This window comes from Excalfactoria chinensis, chromosome 11 (assembly GCF_039878825.1).
Source record: "Excalfactoria chinensis isolate bCotChi1 chromosome 11, bCotChi1.hap2, whole genome shotgun sequence".
In the NCBI taxonomy this organism is placed as follows: domain Eukaryota; kingdom Metazoa; phylum Chordata; class Aves; order Galliformes; family Phasianidae; genus Excalfactoria; species Excalfactoria chinensis.
This window is the reverse complement of record NC_092835.1, coordinates 15,840,272-15,861,569: the sequence shown is the minus strand read 5'-3', so window position 1 is coordinate 15,861,569 and position 21,298 is coordinate 15,840,272. Positions and strand designations below refer to the sequence as shown.

At 36.8% G+C, this 21,298-nt stretch overlaps 1 protein-coding gene and 1 long non-coding RNA gene across 2 annotated transcripts in view; both read left to right on the top strand.

The window, feature by feature from the left end:
* The window catches only part of LOC140257410 (uncharacterized), a 74,288-nt gene that overhangs the window by 43,087 nt on the left and 9,903 nt on the right, over positions 1-21,298 (top strand). The window contains exon 4 of the long non-coding RNA XR_011905009.1: positions 17,925-18,079. This is a non-coding gene — a long non-coding RNA (uncharacterized lncRNA). The remainder of the gene's footprint in view (positions 1-17,924; positions 18,080-21,298) is intronic.
* Positions 5,066-7,419, top strand: LOC140257369 (leukotriene B4 receptor 1-like). Its single transcript, XM_072346653.1, has one exon. It carries the CDS (start codon positions 5,127-5,129, stop codon positions 6,132-6,134), a length of 1,008 nt encoding a protein of 335 aa, XP_072202754.1. The 5' UTR covers positions 5,066-5,126; the 3' UTR covers positions 6,135-7,419.

The following is a 21,298-nucleotide window of genomic DNA, read 5'->3' as shown; positions in this document are numbered from 1 at the left end:
GTCTTTCTACTTTCAGTACGGTTAACAAGATTACTGACAAAAGGCCACAAAACCAGGGCTTCATATCTAGCCTGGTGGCTCAATGTTTATGTATTAAACAAGTTAAATAAAACTCTTATCTGCTCAGATCTGCTGAGCAGGGTTGAGAGCACAATTCAGTCTGCTTTTCAAAGGGACTAGGAACTTACTCATGTAAATTGCACTAAAGGAAGTGTTGTTCGTATTGCTAACCTTTCCAAATTTGTTGCTTCAGAGGCACAGAGAAATAGTTCAGATGCTGTTATTTTCATGACAGAGCTGCCCTTACATATTACAGTTACATATTACCATATATAATATAATTATTATGTATCAAAGCAGTACTAGGCTAGAATTATGAGAATGTCTAGAAAATAAAATTATCTACAAGGTAGAAACAACAGTGACTTCTATCTAGGAAGTTTATCTAGAAAATATTATCTACGTTAATTAAATTTAAGTTGCAGTCATTTAACCTTGTTATGAAAGGGAATAGGTTTTGTAGTCTTAGCCTTGAACTTCATATACCACTTACAGATGGTGGCTATACCTTCCTCATCTGCAGTTTTATGTGAGGAACCAATAAATGGTTCCCCAATGCCGCCCTCTGTTGAAAATACTTAACTACAGATCCCCTTTCATAAGGGCAATGCATGTACAGCAAAATGTGGCAGATTCTTGATCATGAGTCTCTAAGAGGCTCTGAAGACTTTCATTGCATTGCTGAATTTCGGAGATGTGAATGCTACAGTAATACAGTATCTACATGAAACTCTAAACAAGGTAAAAACAGTAATAACAGTAGGTTTAGAAAAAGAAAATATTGAGTAACTTTTGGCAGCAAATCATCCAGGCAGTATTTGTCATCAGTAATTTATTACTCACAAAAGGAAGAGTGTATAAACAATTCATTTGTGTTTGATTTACCCAGTAGCAATTATGATGCCAGATATGCTTAGGTAAAGGTTTGGGATAGCAATGCTTTGTGTACATACAAATAGCAACTTACTGACAGCTACTGTAAGAACAAGCCAGATTCTCACCTTCAGCTGTAGGAAATGTATACATTTACTGTTTGAAAGCTTGTACTTTGAATAATGTACTATTTCATAGTGTTGAAAAAGAAACTCTAAGTTTTTCAAAAATCTCTATATAGTTTTTATTCATATTCCTGCTTGTATTCAGGATTATAAATTTAGATCTCCACTATCTTAATTAACACCTCTACTCTCACAGGTCTAGTATGTCTGGTTGTACAAGCACAGTGTTTCAACATAAACTTTAATAGTTTCTCAACTGCTGATCTGATTGTTCGCAGTCATTCTGTTATAGTAAGAAAGGTACTCTCATGGAAGCATGTGTGGCTGCACGTACAGTGTGCCTTTATAAGCACTCCTCCTATCACAAGTTCTAAGGCAGCTTTCCTGAATACAATACACAGGAATTCTTTTATCTGTCCATCCATACAAAACTATTGCCTACTGAGCTAGATAGGGGCATTTTATTTTGTAATATCATTAATAGAAGGCCAATTAACAACAGTACAGCAGAGTGCTGCTAACTTTCTGTTAACAGTGCAAGGTACAAATCTTTTATTACATTCTGGAGTCGATCCCTGGGTTGCTCTTAATTAAGGTATTTTTCCCAGTGATGAAGAAGCACTGAGAGTATTCTGAACTGTATTTGCTACATCACAGGCTATTGCAGATAGTGTTTGCAGGAAGTTAGAAAAGTCCTGTGTATGTCTTTCCCTGCACTGTGCCTTCCTTTGTAGTAGTTACAGAGCAAAGATGTTATTAGCTGCTGTGTGCTTCACATTTATGTAGGAGACCCTCCTATAATCAATAAAGCAAGAAAGCAACGTTTACAGCAGCTTTTCACTAACAAATGGTATCAACTTACCCTAGCTTGGAAGATGGACTAGCCCATAATTTTCTGATCAAGTAATGTGTGAGTTTCACACAGCCATTTATAACACCATTTATCTGAGCTTGTTGTGAGACAGCTATGTCAGCTGTACAAATACTGTCTTCTTCCAGTGGCTGAAAGACTAAAAGGTTTGGACTAGTAACTTCCTTTAGGATCAGCAAGCAATCAGGGTTACTAACTTTGCTTTCCAGCATTTCAGCAGATTTGTGATAGTTGGTATTAATTAATCATCAGTTTCTCAGAATATCCAGTGGATTGTTCTGAAGAAGACAGCTGGAGAGAACTGTAAAAGGCTTTTTGGGACAGTTATTCATATCAGTTACATGTGATACGAATTTCCCATGCATCTGCTATTCTGCAAGTTGTTACAGAGCTGCTTTTGCTGCATGGGAAGATGGATGTACTTTGAGAAGAGGCTGTTAGCCCAGAAAGTGGGGTTAAAAAGTTTTGGGAGTGAACTTAAAAGAAAAAACTTGCTAAAGATGGAAATACAAATGATCATTTACCAATTATCATTGGTCTGAAACCATTAGCTGACTGAAAATGCTCGGTGGTGGTGCAAACTGCAAAATATCCACCAGAGGGAAATGCGTGCTTAGAAAGAAAACCAAACAATTTGAAAGATGGATGAAGCATCTCCCTTATACTAAAAACACTGTAAATTCAATTAGAATTTTTCATAGTAATAGCTCAGACTTTCTTAGATTTTGAATGCTTTCAGAAGTTATTTTCAAACCAGAATGTAACATAAATTTTCCCATGCTGATGACTCTGCTGTTGCACCACATATAGAAACAATCTATAATATGCATGCACACACACACAAATTCATATTTAGATTTTTTTTATACACAGAAATGCAGCCTAAATTCACTGCTGCTAAAACAATTAGACCAAGTTTATGAGGGCAGAAGTCCAGCTCTATGTTCATACATTAAAAACCCCACCACGTTTGGCTGCACTTACGATGCCTTTAACCACTGCTGTGCTTAGTATGTTTTTAAACATATTACACTGCTATTGGAAATAACTGTTATGTTTTCTGAAGGTCTGTGTCCTACTTGGGTAAATTTTAGAAATAACAGTTTGACTTTTAGAGGACATTTGGAGACACCTTAAGATGAGTGTGAGTGCAGTTTTTGTAGTGAACCAGCAACCACATCGAGCTCTTAAAAGAATGTGGTCCTCATCTAATGTTAACTCTGATATCTGTGTTACTTAATCTAAAAGCCTGCCTTCAGAATGATACTCAGGAAATCTCAGCATTTCATTTACACCTGTCTGGGATCTTACATGAAAGAGAAATCTCAGGCTTTTGCTGCAGTTCCAAGATCCATCAGGTTTCTTGTTTGAATTAAAGATAGAAATGAAGGCAAAGTCCACCTGGAAAGCAAGGTTCAAATGAAGTGGAAGAAACATGTTTCTGAAAAATCTAAGGACAGGTGCTTCAGAAGTAGGACCAGATCCACTCATCACAGGATTGGAACGCCACCAATGTTGCTACCAGTCAGTATCTGTACAAACAACTGCACCCAATGGAAATTTCCGAAGAGGAAAATCTTACAGAGATACTCAGCATCTCACCTTGAATGTTTGTTGTTATTTTCTTAAATAATAAGTGTCTGCTGTGTAGTACAGAATAGATACACCACTGGCAATATGAAAATGAAAGGCTCTTCCAAAGTTAGTTCTGGAGAAATAATGACATGCATAACAGTGATTTCATTAGAAGAAGAGACATTGCCCAGCACTTCCTTTCATTGGTGAATTTTTAAGCATGGTTGTCAGAAATCCCCTTTAGAATTCAAACAATCACTTTGTGTTTTTCTCTACCCAATGCGTAATAAATGCAGTTAAAAATAAAAGGAACCGGCATTATGTATCAGATGAAATGCAAATTGAAATCTCACTGCGTTTCAATAAAGTAATTCTTGACTTCAGTGGAGTTACTCTTAGATTTGCTGTTGATCTCATTATACTCTTATGAGATCGAAAACAGCTAAGCTGATTGGCGCCGGGTGGAGGTGTTGCAATCCTTTTTCCATTCTGGAAGATACTTCTTTATGTTGTACACTATATTTGCCAGGTTTGTAAAATTCTACCTCAGTATTTAAGGAAATAATCTGTATCAGAGTCTTAAATAGCGCACAGTATTCATAAGTCCTTGTTTCATTGCTTATTTTACAGAAAATCCCATCCTAGTTTCACTTCTGTGACTTGCATCTTTTTGTTGGTGCTGCTCTTTTAGTTCCTCATTTAATTATTTGGAACCAGACTTTAAAATAAAACGCTCTGACACCATAGTAACAAAGTAGTTCTTAGATATTCTTCGGCTAGACAGTGAAGAACTTCTGATTCACAACAGATTTGAATACTGCATTAACTAACAAGTTTCCCAGGGGGTTATGTCACAGCATATTGATGGCACAGCAGTACAATGAAATCATGTATTTTTCTGAGAAACAGACTGTTTCCTCCTAACTCTACTTGCAGACTATTCTGGTGGTTTTGTTTGGTTGAAGAACATTAGGAAAGCAACTGCCTCTCACTTTATTGCGCTTCTCACTGCCAAAGCTGGTTTCTTTATGTCAGTGTGTTTCTAAAACACAATCAACAGTTCTCTCTTGAATTTTTAGAGATTACTTGAAGACAGACAGTATTATAATTTTTTATGCTTTAGAATGGAATTTCATGTCAAACATTTGATGCGCGTTTGTGGTCTATCTGCCACTCTTCTAACTTGTCATTCTTTATAAAATGCAATGTCCAGTTATTCACATAAACAAAATCACAAGGAAAGTTTCTTTCTCCTCACTCTCATCTCAGGCAGCTTTAACCAAGTTGCAGGTTTTTTTATAAAGCAAGACTTCTGAAGAACTATCTCCATGCTGTAAAATCTGCTCGGTGTGATGGATGTGTAATTAAGGGGAAAGCCAGGAACAACACTGTATATTTATTTTTGCTTTGCATGCAATAATGCATGCTTTTTTCCTAAACAACGGAAACGTATGCGGTGAGATGTTTGTGAGCATTAGGATGTGAGGTCACATGTTTTACTAGACTACATAATATCAGTTAGGGAAGTTTCTCTGAGGTTGCTTGCTTGCATCGTCAGAATAAAAGCAGAGCTCAAAGTGCCAAGGATATTACCTTCCAAAAAGGTCTGAAGAATATCCAGAATGAATCAAGCTGAGGAAAGCAGGACCCACGTGACATGGAACACTGTGAAGCTGGTAGTTTGCGTGATACTGAGCTTGTCATTTATTATTGGGACTCCTGGGAATTGCATTGTCATCTGGACTGTTTGTACTAAAATGAAGCAAGTGTCTCCTTCAGTCCTGCTGATCTTGAACCTGGCCATTGCAGATATCCTCGTACTGATTACTTTGCCTATCTGGATTTACTCCTTTGCTGACTCATGGGTTTTTGGACTCATCTTCTGCAAAATACTGGTCTTCGTTATTTACTGCAGCATGTATGCTAGTATATTTTCGATTACAGCACTGAGCTTGGAGAGATTAATGGCTGTGTTTTACCCTTTTGCTATTCAGAGATACAAAACAAAGGGAAAGACTTCTATAATCATGGTCCTCATTTGGTTCCTGTCTATAGCTTTTGGTGTTTCTATTATTCCATTTCAAGAGACGGATGAAATCAATGGTGGACAGCAATGCACGTGTCGCAGCTACTCTTCTACTAAACAGAAAGTGTCGTATCTTTTGCTGGAAACTCTTGCGGGTTTTGTAATTCCTTTTTTAATTATATGCACCTCTTATGTGTGTGTTGCAAAAAGAATAAGCAAAATGACTTACCAATCAAAGCAGCGATCAGAGCGGCTGATTACCAGCATTGTGGTGGCATTCATTTTATGCTGGTTCCCTCACCATCTTTTCAATATCCTTGATATTATTTTAATAGAGATAGAGCTCTCTGATGAAACATATTTGACTCTGGAAAAAATAATAGACATAGGAGAGTATATCTCTGGAGCACTTGTGTTTATCAGTAGCTGCATTAACCCTCTACTTTATGCTTTTGCTGCACGAAAATTTCAGAATCACCTGAGAATTGCCAAGATATCAAAGCTCTTTGAACAGATGAGTCAGACTGTAACAGACGAAGACAAGAAAAAGAGTCATTCCGTAGCCAAACAAGAGACTGTTTCAGTAGGCATGGAAAATCTCTAACAAAGAACATGAACTTCGTAAATAATGGGGCTCTGGGGCGTCCACCCAGCAGTTCTTACACGTAGAGACAAGTAAATGTTATTACAGTTTTGTACGTTTTAAAAGAGGTGTCACTAACAACCTTGTTTGGTTCCTAAGCTGGAATCCACATCACAAAATCAGGCACTTCAGTGATGCTGAGAACCTCGTCAAGGTGGCTGGAAGTTTGAAGTGTAAGGAATGCAACATTTTTACTCTGCAGTAGAGTGGTGATTTTACATGGAAACAACATTTAACAACATTTACATGGAAAACCACATTTGGAAATTTAAAACTTAATTGCTTTTGTGGAGCAAAACCCAAAGTGGTCAGAAAATCCCATAGATATATAATGTAAAGTTCTAAGTGAGCAAGCTTGGATTCTTATTATGGATAAGAGTGGATTTCAAGATAATTAGCAGACATGACGTTTGTGGGTAGATGGAAAACAGAGGTATTTTTATACAGGACTTCATTTAGGTTTAAAAGTAACAAGGGTTGTTTACACAGCTTCCTTTACAGAAGAATCTTATGTTAAAGTTACATAAAGTATTAGGTATGGCATACAAGAAATCTGTGTTTCATGACAGTTACAGACCCTCATGCTATACTTATGCATAATATAAGTTGCAACTAAACTATTGATATACCTACTATTCATACTATGAATATTCTCAAATAGTTTGACTCAGTTAAGCTCACAAGATGTCTGTTAAAGTTCTGGAGGAATTTAATCAAAGCCTACAGCAGGGGAAGGAGAAATAGCTGAGATTTTTTTACATGTAGGAATGTTACAGCAGTAGTGCAAAGTGCCCAATGTCCTGAGAATTTCACCTTGAACATAAAAGCACAACACAAAAGCATTTCTTTTCCTTTTGTAGACTAGAGTAGAACTTGCTTTAAGGAAGCAAATAAATTTAGGACTTGAATTTATTTGTCTTTTGTGCATGTGAAACTGTGAAAAGGCTGCATGGCATCAAATGTTTGCTTTCAATGAGTACTTTTAATTTCTGTTGTGCTTGACATTTTTTATACTTACTTTTGCTTATGTTTTTAATCAATGTTTTGTAATAAGATGAAGATAACTACTGACTACTAAGATTTACTGTTACTATTGTAGTATCCTGCAGATTGTGTTTTGGACAGCTGCAAATAGTTTTGTAACTCATACTTACAAAGAAATTGTGGAGGACTAACTAGGACTTCATTTTCAAGAGCTAATTATTTAACAGACAAGGAAATCTGAGTAATATCAATTTAGCTTGTGAACTGGAATAACACGGGGAAATAAAATCCTTCTATGTTAATAGGATATTTCTAATCATTTTGCCTATGTATTTGTGATTCCTGCTTTCTATGAAAAAGACATTTTTTCTTCTCAGTGAAAAGGAAGCCTACACCATACTTTCCCACACCATTGACTTTGGACTCCTTCACTGGGATTAAAAGAGAGAAAACTTCAGCAGGACCTTGTTTACAGCAGAGTAAGAAGCAGATGAAATCCCTTTAAACTTAATCCAGTAAAACTACCACTTTTTTAACTCCAGCAATTATTCCTTAATTGCTGCTAGCATATTAGGTATAGCAGTACTTTGTAATAATGGTAGCAACTTTAGTTATCTACTGTATAAAAAAGCAAAGGTATAGTTCCTAATATGTTTTTGAGTCACTCTATTCAATTGCAAAAGAGCTGAGGAAGGGATAATAGCACAAAAACAGAATAGCTTAGTGTCCGAGGCCACAGGAAACCATGCACTTCACAGCTTACAGCTGGGAAAAACCTGAGATAAACTTCAGTACAAACTACCTGAGTGGAATTTTCTACCTTTCTGCCCTGTATGTGGTCATCATCTATCCTAGGAAATGGGCTAAGCCCTTTAATCATCTGTATGTGTGAATCATCTGTCTCTTCTGGTGCCATTTGCTATTCAAGAAGCCTTCCAGTTGCATTTACTGCATGTTAAATGCCTTTTGCTCAACCCAGGATGAACTATAAAGAGATCATGGGCCAGATACATGGTCTGTGCAGTGCTGCCTACTGCAGTAAAGGATGCTAAACCAGCAGCCTTGACTAATTTCGCCTTTCTACACAGCAGATGGAGCTAATTCTTGCTCTGTTTTACACAGATAAAGAGACACTGATGTAATATTTGGTAGCAGAGTGTAATGTAAGTGGATCTACAAGAGTTGATGTAGATGTATAAGCTGATGACACGGTTGACTGCTTCTTCCTTTTAAAGGTATACAACAGGCCTGTCAATGCTGCAGCTTCTACCACTCCATCTATACTAATGTGAGGTCTGACAGAACTACAGGAATGCTAAAACAGGCCCATTCAGCCAGTGGACATTGGATTTTCTTGTCTTAAAATACTGAATCCCAGCCAAACCTAAAACCTGGCATAGATCCGGTGCAAAATGCTGCATCGTACAATGGTGATACTTCATCACTCCTGTTGACTACATTATATGTTTGTTCTGTAGATCATATTCAAAGGTTGATAGAAAACACTTCCCTTGATTCCAAGCAGTTCCAAGCAGTGACTCGGAGACAAGCAGTCTTAATAGTAAACTCAGATAACTCAGTGGTATCTCAGATATTCCTAATTCTGTCTGAGAAAAATGAGGTTTCATCTTGCTTAAGTTCCTCTTGTTTTTCTTACTTCCCAGTTCTGTGGTCCTTGTTTATGAAGCCTGTCTCTGTGGTTTCAGTGTCCAGCTATTTCTCATGACACAGCAAGAAGAAAGGCTGAGCTAAGTGGGGGTGACTTCAGTCACCTGAGTCAAATCACCTCAGCTTACACTGAAGTGCACAGAACATTACGTGGAGTCAATGCAACACTGCTCAGAACACTGTGTACTGGGAGGTAAAGGGGAAAAAAAAAAGATTCCAGGTGCTTTGAACTTATTTGTTTGTAAAAAATAATGATCTTCTAACATTAAACTCTAACTTAAGTCTTACCGGGATGAACTGGGCATACAGCAGGAATTGTACTGTAGTAGAGTCATGCTGCATAAAGGGAATTCATCATGTACTAACAGGATTGAAGGACAGCCTTAAGTAATTTTAATTCATGCATAGCCAATATACAACAAGCATAAAAAAGAACTAGCAGAAGAAAAATATGGGTCTCAAAGGCCTTACTTTTATTGCCTTTTATTGTTTACTGTGAAAATCATGATAAAATAGCTGGTACAGAGGTGTGTATTAAAACAGTGGAGTTTGGGGGAGTTTTGTGACAAAGTAAGTGAAAGGTCCTTGTTTGCAGACAGAAAACAGGCGGCTGCATGATTCTAAATAAAGAATTTTGTTTCTTTAATCAAATTGGTGGAACATCCACATGGAAGAAGCAGAGCAAAAGTGAAGAGATATCTGAAAGACAGAACTATAGACAGAACTGAAAGAGAGGATAGTTATGGAACTTTATCAGGGTTACTATTAACAAGACAAAGAGTTGTATGCGGGTCTTGAGTGAAAGGAGTAAAAGAACGTAGAAGAGAATAAGTATCTTGGATACTGTGCAAGTTCTCTCTCATGCAAGCAAGACCATGATCAATAATAAATAGTTGAGAGGATGCAAAATCAGAGAATACTAACAGTGGTGAAGTTTTTCTCTGTCTTCTGCATATATGGGTAAGAGAAGAAGAGTAAGACAGCTTTACAATCTAGTTGGAGAGAAAAAGCAAAAGAGATAAGTCAATTCAGGTTAAAGAAGCATGTGTTCTTAGAATGAAACTGAGAAGTTCGACTGTGGAAGCTAAACATACAAGAATAGAGAAGGAAGTGAAGTAACTTATGTTGCAAGGCAGTTCTAGGTTTTTCTAAATTTTCTAAAATTTTCTAAATTTTCTAAAATCTTTTCCTGTAAGGTCAGTAATCACTAAAAATGTTCTTTATCTGAAAACTCAGTTTGATCTCCACTGTTCGTTAATAGGTTTAAGAAAAATATCACTGTAAGATGCAATATGAAGTCATAACGCACTCTGCTGAGAGGGTGAGTGGCTTACACTGCTCCTGTTAACATCAGCAGTATGACGAGGATGTGATGGCCTCTAAGATTTCAGAAACTTTGCAACACAATTACTGAGAAAAATACTAAAAAAACTTCTTGTACTGATAGGTTGAGGGATAATAGACTCCATATCCTGTTTCATTCTTTCTTGTTTTCTTTTGCCTTATATTAGTTATTTTAACAGTTATGGTGGTGGTTCTCAGGAAGGATTCAATATTTTTAACTGAATTAATTTGGGTTAAAATACATGAAATGTTTTGGATCAAAAGAAAGCTATTTTTAGGGAATGTGTAACGTGTCAGTCATTTAAGTGATGGAATTAATGGAAAGGATGTTATAAGGTCTTCCAGTACTGATTAAATACCTACAACTGTAAGAGTTAAGATTATGTCTTCTAGAACTGCAAAATTCACTGTAATGTCAACTGAGTAGAAATTAAGAATGGCGACAGGAAAACAGCTGTCAGACACCTCACATTGTGATGAGGTGAGGCAATATGAACAATCTACAAACATAGTGCATGTTCCATATCCTGTCTATACGACATAACCTGAACTGTTATTGCAATGTTAGCATTCACTGTAGAGTTATCTTCAGAAACTTCAAAGCTGAGTCTATTTTTAAAACATTGTCCCTAACGAATTATACTCATGTCCATTCGATCATTAAATACAGCCAGGAACCTTCAGCTGTGCTTTAGAATTGAGAAGTGTTACATATAACAATCTTTCCACATTTCTTGTTCTCTTCTGCCACCCTGTGGCTCTTATTTTGAAAACTAGGCCTAATTTTGTATTGAAAAGTCTCTGATAAAACTGGTGAGGGACTTTGTCCATTGTTTCAGAACTTCGTCCGTTGTTTTGGCTGTAATCTGTTTTCTCAGACTCAGGTCGCTGAGGCAGAAAGGTTTTCAAAATCCACAATGCTATGCTAAGCATCCAAGTCCCATTCATTTCAGAGTGATGTAGTTGTTTCACCTCTTACTCTCCAGGAACTCAAGTCCACATTTATTTCAAGCAGTGCACAAGTTAAGCTGGCTAAGAACTTTTGGCAGAGTACTGTTTCCTCAAGAAATGCCAGTTTGAAAAAGCTGTGTTGAAAGCAAGTAATTAATAAGAACGTTCAGCTAGAACCAAACTGTTGAATTCAAGTAGCTCACATTTCATCCCTGACAAGGGTATTGATTTCTAAGCTCTGTGTTATTCTAAGGTATTCCCAGAATGTTTCAAAAGGTCTTTAGTTCACTGTGATAAAATTAGGAATCGTTTTTTGCAGTCTTGAAGGTGTCCGTAACAAGAAAAAACACAAAAGTTTCACCCTTAAGAAAAAAGGATGAAGCATTACAGGTAAAGTGGAAAACAATCATGATTTAATTTCACATTCCTTTTTTCTCTGTTGCGGTGTTTAGTTTCTGAATATAATGATATTAGAATGTCTGCAAACAAGGATTTGCTTAATCCTCTTACATTTGTCACATTGAATAGCATTGCACTAATAGACTAATTCTACTTTTTAGAAGATCAAAATCTTATGAAGCTGATTTTGCTGAAGAATTTCTTATGGCTCTTTGAGGAAAAAGAGTTCATACATTCAAGGGTTCAACCCATGTCCTCCTTGAATACATGCTCCACCCCAAGATTTGCCTTGTACATTACACTAAAGAAATAGCATTGTTTCTGTTCTGTACTACACAGCTCAGTTTCACTGGCACTGTGAAGGCAAAACTAAGACTGGAAACCAGGATGTTCAGTCTCTGTGGGTTCACTTGATGCTCCTGTTACTCATTGTTATCCAGACAGGGTCAGTTCAAGGGTCAAGCTAGAAAGTCAATATATATACATAAGGTTCAGGGTCAGGTCTGTCAAGGGTCAAATACAGCTCAATAATCACAAAGTAGAATTGCAGTGATTGGTCAGGGCCAAGGCCAAACCAAGAAGCCTACCCATGGGTCAGCGCCTGGATCAACAAGGTACACAGCCAAACACAAGCATAACTGTAGCAGAGCTGAAAAACAGGCACTCTGACAGCAGAGCTCAGACAGGGAGTGAATGCCCAGGTCTGAGTTCATATGGGCTCCTGGACCTGCAGGCAGGGTCTGTGGGACTGAGCTCTCAGCTGGAGGCTAATTAAGGTTCTGAAGGACTTTAGATGTACTTGTGGTAGAGTCTCAGCAACAATGAAGACGTCAAAGAAGAAATATTGAATAATGCCTATAAGCTTCAGTTGCTATTTTAAATAATGGTTTAAGTTGGGCAAATTTTTGTAGACAGAGGATATACCAAGAATTTTGTTATTTTTGCTTTTTAAGATTTCGAGATATGTGCTGCTCTGCTGGTGTTTGTGTTCCTTGTAAATTTAATGTTACAGCTTTCAAATGGGTATAAACACTAACTAGAAAAGAAAAGAAATGTTTTTATTCAGAATTTTTTCATACAGTGAAAGTCAGCTTATAGTACTTAATTCATTGGTTGTTACGTCAATACTTCTGGCTAATAAGGGTGTGCTGGTACAGCCAAGAGATGACAACTTTAGCCCCTCACTGCAGTAGAGCCTGCACTTTAAATTGTAAGATATCATCCACTGTGCGTTAAATAAATATACATCAGAAACAGAAAATACTGTGACCAAACTAACTCCTTTTATTATATAAAACAAAAAACAAGTAAGTGGCTCTTAAAAGTATAAATGATTCTTAGAAGCAGGTGTACAAGTTTACAGAATTTGAGCTGGTTTTCTCTGGTTGAGCTCAAACAATATTTGTTTCGGGAAGCAGTGAAGCTGTATCTGATGCTCCTCTGTTGGAGTGACAGCAAACCACACATTCAGTGGTTTGACCTTTTTTATTGTTGTTGTTCCTCAGGGATGGAATTAGATCCTATTTGATTTTCATGTTTTGCACCTAATGTGATCAGTATCATGAATGAGAAAGGAGATTCATCTTACAGTTTTTTTAGTCTAAAAGCAGTCCGAGCTGAACTTGTAAAATGCTTGGTGTCCAGTTAAGGCAGCACTGCTAGGAAAGCAGAACTGAACTGCCAGGCACATCTTGGTCAACACTGGTTATTTTTAGAGTAATATCTCTATATGCTTTTAAATATTTCATAATCCCCTCGTGAATTTTAGCATAAGAACTCCGTAGACTTCTTCCTGTATGCAATGTCTTTTTTTTCCTTATGTCTTCAAGCCTTGCCACTGTTTCTTTTCAAACACAGGAAGATATTTTGCTTACTCAGACATAAACATACAGAAAATTAAGTCTAATCTTTTCACAGTTGAAAATACATGGAAACTGTGTAAGAGAAGGAGCTAAAAAAGCATACACTGTTCTGATCATAAAGATTTTATCACAAACTGCAGGAAGAATTTCACCTGTTTTGGATCACTGAACTTCAACTGGAGTTAACCAGATAATTAAATAACCTAAGCTAGCTATTGAATTGGCCAAGTGATACGATCTTTCATTTCATTTCATTTAGATGGATGCCATTGATAGAATAAAGTTAAGTAGTTTGTGTCCTGAGCACACTAGCAAAAAAGAAAAAATGCTTGATATTTGTTTAAAAGCATAACGATACATTTCCCAAGCATCAAATTCACATTATATTATCTATAAAGTGCTTGTTTCCTTTTTTCTGTACAATTTTACACACACAAATATTTTAGCCACGTAGTTTTACAGAGAGATAGGTGTTTATTAGTATTATTTGTGAGTATTTAGCTACATCAGAGGAAATTAAACTCTTCAATAACCCACAGAGCATTTTCCTACCTTTCTTTACAAACTGGTGAGGGAGCTACAGGAGATAAACAGGCTGCTAACTAGAGTTGATCTGACCACATCATCTGTTTCACCTTTCCCTCCTTGCATTCATTGCATTACGTTTCTCTCTGTGCTTCAGTTGCTATAATAGTTACTCAGTTCCTAAATGCTTTTGACAGCCCAGAAGGATCAATTCTGAAGGACCTGGGCACCCTATTCCAGGGTGCTGCCAATGTGGCTCCATCCTTTGTCAGACCTCCCTTCTCTGCTGAGATATGTTTGATCCTCTTTGTACACATTTTTAGCTCTTTTTCAGTGTTTGAGTAGAATATGGTGACAGCACTTATACACCTAAATATCCCATATTGCCAGTATTTTCTGTATGGCACAGAAGTTCCTTCTCTTGTTTCCTACACCTAGAGGAAAAATTGAACATGTGGGATATAGCATTTATAAGCATGGAAAGTGAAGTTTCATTACTTGGAGGCTGCATGTAAAAATAGAATTACTTTTTACCTGTGCTGCTTTAGCCAAAACCATTTCCTTTTCTTTTTCCTTCTTCCCATTTCCACATGCAAAATAGCTCACTGTCATTCGTGGTTAAGGAGAAATGAAGTCTCTGGTTCCTGGGTAGAGGCTCCAACTGTAGTGTGGAGAGGTCTGAGATCTTTATTGTCTTGCAAAGTGAACCACCAAGAAAGGAATTTGATTCATCTGGATCAGACAAGAAAGATTAGCCTCTTAAGTAGCAATTTCCTATATTTTAATTAGTATTATAGTTTATTTGATTCTTCAAAGAGCTCTATTAAGGGAACAGTAATTACTAAAGAATGCAATGACAGCAAAACCTACGGGTTTGCCTGCCTCTTTTTCTATAAAACTGCTTCAGACAATTCTTTATCTCTCTCTGAAGGGATAACTCAAGATGTGGAATTAATGCTTACATGATAGCAAATAATCTATTACAACTATTACTTTTTTATTTATTTTTTCTTTAAGACAGCGAAATTTTAACGCACATAGAAAGAATCCCAGGAAATGGAAAATTGCCTGTTTACAGCTGTAATAATTAGAACTTAGGAGATTTCATTACATATCATAAAGAAAATAGGAGGATGTCATACTAAAAAAAAGGTAGGGAAGGTAAATAAATATTTCCATACTCAGTTTACAACTGGCCTGTGGAAGCCAGGGCTACTTGTGAGCATGGCAACAAGAGGTGTGGCACGAGCTTAAAGATGCTGTGATTTCATGACCAGTTTTACAGACTGAGGCAGTGACACAAAGCAACCCAAAGCCTCAGGATGTAAGCTGTAGGGCAGGAGGGTTCTCCTTTTACACCCCATTGCTGCATGTATCCAGAAAGATATTTTTGTTTGTGGGTTTTTTTCTGAGCAGAGTTTATAACAAATCAGAAAAGCACTTTGGAAGCAATTGGATAAATCTCATTTTCATTGCACAAAGCTTGATAGACCTGACTATTGCAGGTTTTTATATTCCCATGTTGCTTATCACATAAGTACTCTTTCTGATTTTACTGGTAGAGAATTTAGTGAATGATGTAACCTCTTCAGGATTTCTTAGAACCACAGTAGGAGCTCTGGAAATATAATCAAGACTTTCTGATTCTACGGCAGCTCCTTTTCCCATTAGATCATCTTGCTTATGTACATCCTGCTGCTCTGCTCATAGCTCCAGTGTCCTGTTCTTTGTACCCACACGTTCTCTTCTGCCAGTTATATATTTTTAAAGCTTATTCTCCTGCGTCTATTCCCATTTCTTCTCTCCATTGTTTCCTTAGCTGCATCATTCAAGTCACTGAAGCCTACCTGTTTTACACCACCTTTGTCGTATTGGTGCTAAATGAGGGTTGCTCACAATATAAAAGACTGGAAGATGGATAAAAAGATTGGTTTGAGCTGTTGAGTCATTTGCCATTAATTAAGTTCTGCTAAGCTTGTTTTTTGTAAAGCTACCCTATAAATTTGCTTTCTGTCATAACATGAAGTTGCAAATGAAAGCAGCTTCACACACAATTTGAAAACAATCTACACTTTTACACAGAATTGATTAATTGTGCTTAGTATTTTGTAGGTCTGTTTTCTGTTTTCAGGCCTCTTATCATCATAAATATATGACATCATGCACTAATGGAAAAGACTTTCTAACTACAAAATGAACCTGCTTTGTGACTGGCTGCAAGTCACCCTTTAAGACTGTAGTTCTTACAGTGTTTTTAGTCTTGCTGAGTACACTATCACCTATCATGCTGGGAAAAGTCTTGTTGCTACTGTTTATTTTTTTATGGAAGTTTTCATGTCTATTGACTTTTAAATGTATACCCTTTACATCCCTGACATTCTAGGGCAAGAATTATGAAGAATTTCATGAGTTTTTTATTCACATAAAAAGGCATAAAGAGCCTCTTTTATGGGCCAGTCTATTCCAGGCCGATGTACTTTGGCAGTGCTTCCATTGTTAATCGTTAACAAGGCAGTACTAAAAGAATTGTTTTGATCTAACGACATTTAGAAGAGGTTTAGTTTATTAGCATAAAATGTGCATTTAGTTTATTAGCATACTACAGTGTGTAGTCTATAGATTCTTCAGAGAGTAAGCAAAATATGACCTATATTTATGGGGTTGAGAGCGGCCGTTTTCCAATGAATTTATGCAGACAGAAAACATAGTAGAAATTAGGAATAAATGGAATTTCAGCTTTTAAAATTCAAGGATTGGTATTTGTATTACCTACTTTTGTCTTTCTTGAGCAGTGTAACGTAGAAATCAGTTAGTTTATTGTTGTGAAGCTTAGCTGATCTGACTGAGTTAGATATGTTATTTCCTGTTATACAGGTGACTGAATTTTCCCTTGGGATTGAAGTAAAAGAGCTGGCTTTGCTTTAGTTCAACCCCTTTTCCAAAGTAAGGCAGACAAAAGTAAAATTCATAATAGCTCAGTGACAGCTTTAAAGAAAGAACAAGTTTGCTTCTAAGTTTAATAAAAAATGAGTATGGATCTTAAAAAACAAACAAGGTTATTTGTGCACGCTGCTGCTATGAGGGCGTGTGTAAATTATGCAACTTTGTTCCTGACACATCAGTATTAGTTAATATAAGCACAGCATCAAACAGAAGATATATAGCAATAGTCTACTTTCTGTCTCATTAATGCAACACACAGAGATCTCATTTACTGTATTTTAATGGCTTTAGCAAACTAGTTTAATGGGAAAAGATACAAAAGAACACAGAGCAACAAGTCGAGGTATTTGCGTACTTAATGAACTTCCTGAAGCTGGAAGTAAACAGTGTTTATAGTATCAAAATTCCCTGTCTGCAGTCTTCCTATCCACTGTTAGATAGCAGTTTACTGTAAGCATCAAAGTAAAAGCATGTCTTGGGGCTGAGTTTTAAGTTGAATACTAATTAATTTGGGCAGGGTTTTCCAGGTTTAAGGGATAATGTTAAAGGCAGTTTTCAGCATAAACAAATAAACAAGAAGCAGAAACCAGCGTCTGGTTGGAAATACTGGGGTAACAAATGAAAACCATTGCGAAGGACCAACATGACTGAGGCCTGTAAATGCAGTGATAAGTTGAGAATGAAAAAACAAAACAAAACAAAAAAACCAAAACAGATCAGAACCACTGACTGATTTTAACAGCATTTTGGATTTAATTTAAAACATAATGTGCGTATGACTAACGTATATACTATTTTGCACATGTTCTAATTAGTTTCAGTAGTGATTTGTTTATTGCCAAAGCAAGAGCTGATTGTGCAGTCAGTCCACAGAAATGCTTTAGAAAACAAGAATGTTGAGTATGAAGGCACTTTTTTTTCTCTCAGTGGTAAAGGCATTTAGCAGCATTTGCTCACCTTGCACTTCTGTCCTCATGAATGCTCCCTGGTGATGAGAGTTCATGTTTAAGCAAACCAGGGAATTGATATATGTTACAAATAACCCTTGCTCCCATGGTTATCTATTTTTTCTCAGATGAGTTCCTCGGTATGTTTCATCACGCGGCCCCACAAGTAGTTGTACAAACCATTGTACTAAATCCCAGAAGAGGGGCAGGGAACTCATTAACAAGACTTAGCTACAGAAAACACAGAATGTGAAGGCAGTCCCTTCCTTCAAGCAGTTGAAAAGTAAGTCTTCATTTTCATTTATCTTTTTCAGAATAAAAACGTGCCTTATTGCTTTTATGGAAGACACTAGAGAGCAAATTTCTACTTGGAAATTTGCCAGTCCAATTTAAAATAGGAAGTAGATTACGGTCTGGCTTATGTCTGTAAGATTTTTCTTAAATACTTAAGTGTTCTCACTAAAAAAAAACAAACAAGAAATCTCTATTTGATCCATCCTGTTGATTTTCAGCACAAGCAGAGGAATGGAACTTAAATGACGTGGAAGTTAAATCTAGCAATGGACTGTTATAGATTGTTTCATTCCCTCTGTAGACAGATTCAGTCTGTAAGGCAGTAATTATACAGCTTTTAAAATAACTTCATTATTTAGATGTCTAGGGCAGGATCAAAAATATATATAATAAGGCTATGTTACATTGTATGCACTGTATACACCGGCCAAGCATTATCTGGAATGCAGGATTACCATGTTGTAAGTTAATAAAAGCACTAGTGGCTGCAGGCAGAGCATACATTACCTTACAGGTTACATCTGCATCCTACAGTTGTGAAACCAGATATTTAATCCTTTGGTTTCACAGATGCTGGCAGAATTTCTTAGCACTTCCTACATGGCTGGAGTACCCCAATCTACCGGCCTGAAACATCAAGAAATTTGAAGCACACCACAAATAATGACAACAGAAATATTCTTTAATGTAGCTCAAATAATGCTTGGTCACATGATTCTGGATGTATAAGAAATGATCTTAAGACACTACGAAGTCAACTAAAAGCGTGAAGTTTGTGTCACCAAAAAGCAATTTTGCATTTTGGATGAGGGAGAGTTAACAGCCTGAAGCTACACTCAGACTGCACTCAGGATGCATTGGAGCTCACAGAGTTTTCTTAGGGGTTCTGGGTGTGTTTGGTAGAACTGTAAAATCTTTTGTTTCCCAGTTTTTGAGTGTCTCTTTAGGCAACTGTTTTGATCTCTTGAAAATATATGTGTCTCAGTGCAATAAAAACCCATCTTTTTGTTAGTGGTTTCACTGCCTTGCCAGTGAATGTAACTGAACATACCAAACATATTTGCATGCTGACAGGTGCAGTAGCTGTTCTCCCCTTGGGGCAGGGTTGGTGGATCTTCGGTTGTAAGTAAAAACATGTCTGTTGCGCTGAGTAATTCCTGCTGGGAAGGTCTTGCTTCAGCAGTAGTTTTTAGCCAGGCTAGCAATGAAACTGACTCTTCCCTTTTTACTTGTTTCTGATGGAAATTGAAGGATTCAGCTGAAAAATCTTCTGTCCAATTCCTAAACAGCTTTTGAGAGTTTAAAGTTTTGGGTCACCTGATAAATTATTAAATAGATACTTGAAATACAGCTTCCCTTTTTCATTGTCACAGACACTAGTTTTCACATGTGAACTAGTGCATGCGTGCACAAAATGAAAGAAACTTGGTTCTGTTCTCAGGTTTGCCTCAGGAGCTGGATTAATGATCGGGCCCAAGCTTGGGCTGGTTTATGACATCTCTAGGTCTGTGTATGTGCAAGTGTCTCTGTCAAGAAGATATCTGAGATCTGAGATTCATGAGCAAGGACACTTTTCTTGGACCACTATGGTTCACACCTACACTTCACACTGCCCTTGCTGCTCTTTGGGAATGCTACAGCTGTTCATGCAGGAGTTGCTTTCCTGCCATGCTTTTTCTGTGTTTTAGAGCCTACCATGTTAAATAACACTTAAATCTGTGATATTCTCTTCAGAGTGTTGGATTCTAAATTGCAGCACTGCAGTGACTGCTTCATAAGCAACTGTGCTGAAACTCTACAAAAAGCACAGGGGCAGGAGACACGTCAAGCTTAGCTTTGTTAGTCAGAACTACAAAACCACTCTCAGATAACCTCCTAAATTGTGGTTTATAGCAAGATGTTCTGAAACTACAGTAGATCAGTGTTTGATCTGAACCTCTTTGTGGCAGAAATGAACTATGTAGCTGGGAACAATTTTTCATCAACATCCTAAGCTCATGCATCCCTCTGACTACTTAGTTGCCTTCTGGTAATTCTAACTTCAGGTCTCTCAGTTCTGACGTGTGTGTAGGAAAGAAGCACACCTGAACTATTCTGATTAGAAAATAACATGACTGCTGCATGCTCACATTAAAGTATGGCTCCCAGTAAATTTAATAGCAGTTTTAAAGACAGTAGGAGAACTCCATTTGTGTGGACAGTACTTATAAGTTGCATTATTTTTATCTCCATTTAGAAGAGAAAAATAGATAACTATTCCTTTGATAGTGCTGAGTTTCATTCTCTTATTGTCACATTAATGTAGTATTATAATAATACCAGTACTAGTAGGATATCTAAGGCAAATAAAAATCCCAAATAAAAATACTCACTACTTTCCATAATTGATTTTTTTCCTAAGCAAATAATGAAGTTTTGCATATTGCAAACTAATTAGGAAGTAAATAATTTAGTTGTTTTTTCTCTCTAAAGGACAAGATCTTATTCTTTCAGTTGTATGTAGGGATCCTTGCAGGACAATGCAGAATGGAATGTGAACCCAAAGCCGTGCTGTCCAATACTTTTGTTTTATTGCTCTTTGGTGAAAAAAACTAGTGTTAAAACCTGAGTAATATTAATGTATCTCTGTTATCACAATGAAGTAGACATCGGGTTTTGCAAGTTTCAGAACCCTGAATTTCTGTGTAAACCTGAAGTCCTTTATAATAAATTCCTAAGTTAATATAACAAAAAGTTAAAGTAGAGCACCAGGTTTACATGTGCAAACACAAGCAATGGCAACAACTAAAATGCCCTTACGCTTGATTTTGCAATTATAAACAACACCAACAATTGAAAAGCCCTAATAGTTAATTTGATGATAATGTTTTACATGATTCATATATAGTCAGTGCCCTTGCTATGCTGAATACCTTTTGTACAGGAATAGCTGTGCTGCATAAAGTGTAAGACTTCCATATAAGACACTAATTGAGATCTCTGTCTTTCTGAATGGATTATTTATCTTGTTATGGCTGAAGCCTTTCTTTGTAGTTCAGGTAACATACATAGGTTTAGCATCTTGAGTGTAAACACACTTTGATCTTTCCCTTCCTTTCAGTCTTTGATGGATGAAGATTCATTAAGTAGACCTTCTCTTGCACTAAAATTTACTCTTTTGAAATAAGAGACTTATTTACCGGATCTACTAAGGATATCCTTCAGATAA

Bases quoted from the DNA above. Each gene is read 5' to 3' on its own strand.
- LOC140257369 (XM_072346653.1), top strand. From the start codon at position 5,127: ATGAATCAAGCTGAGGAAAGCAGGACCCACGTGACATGGAACACTGTG.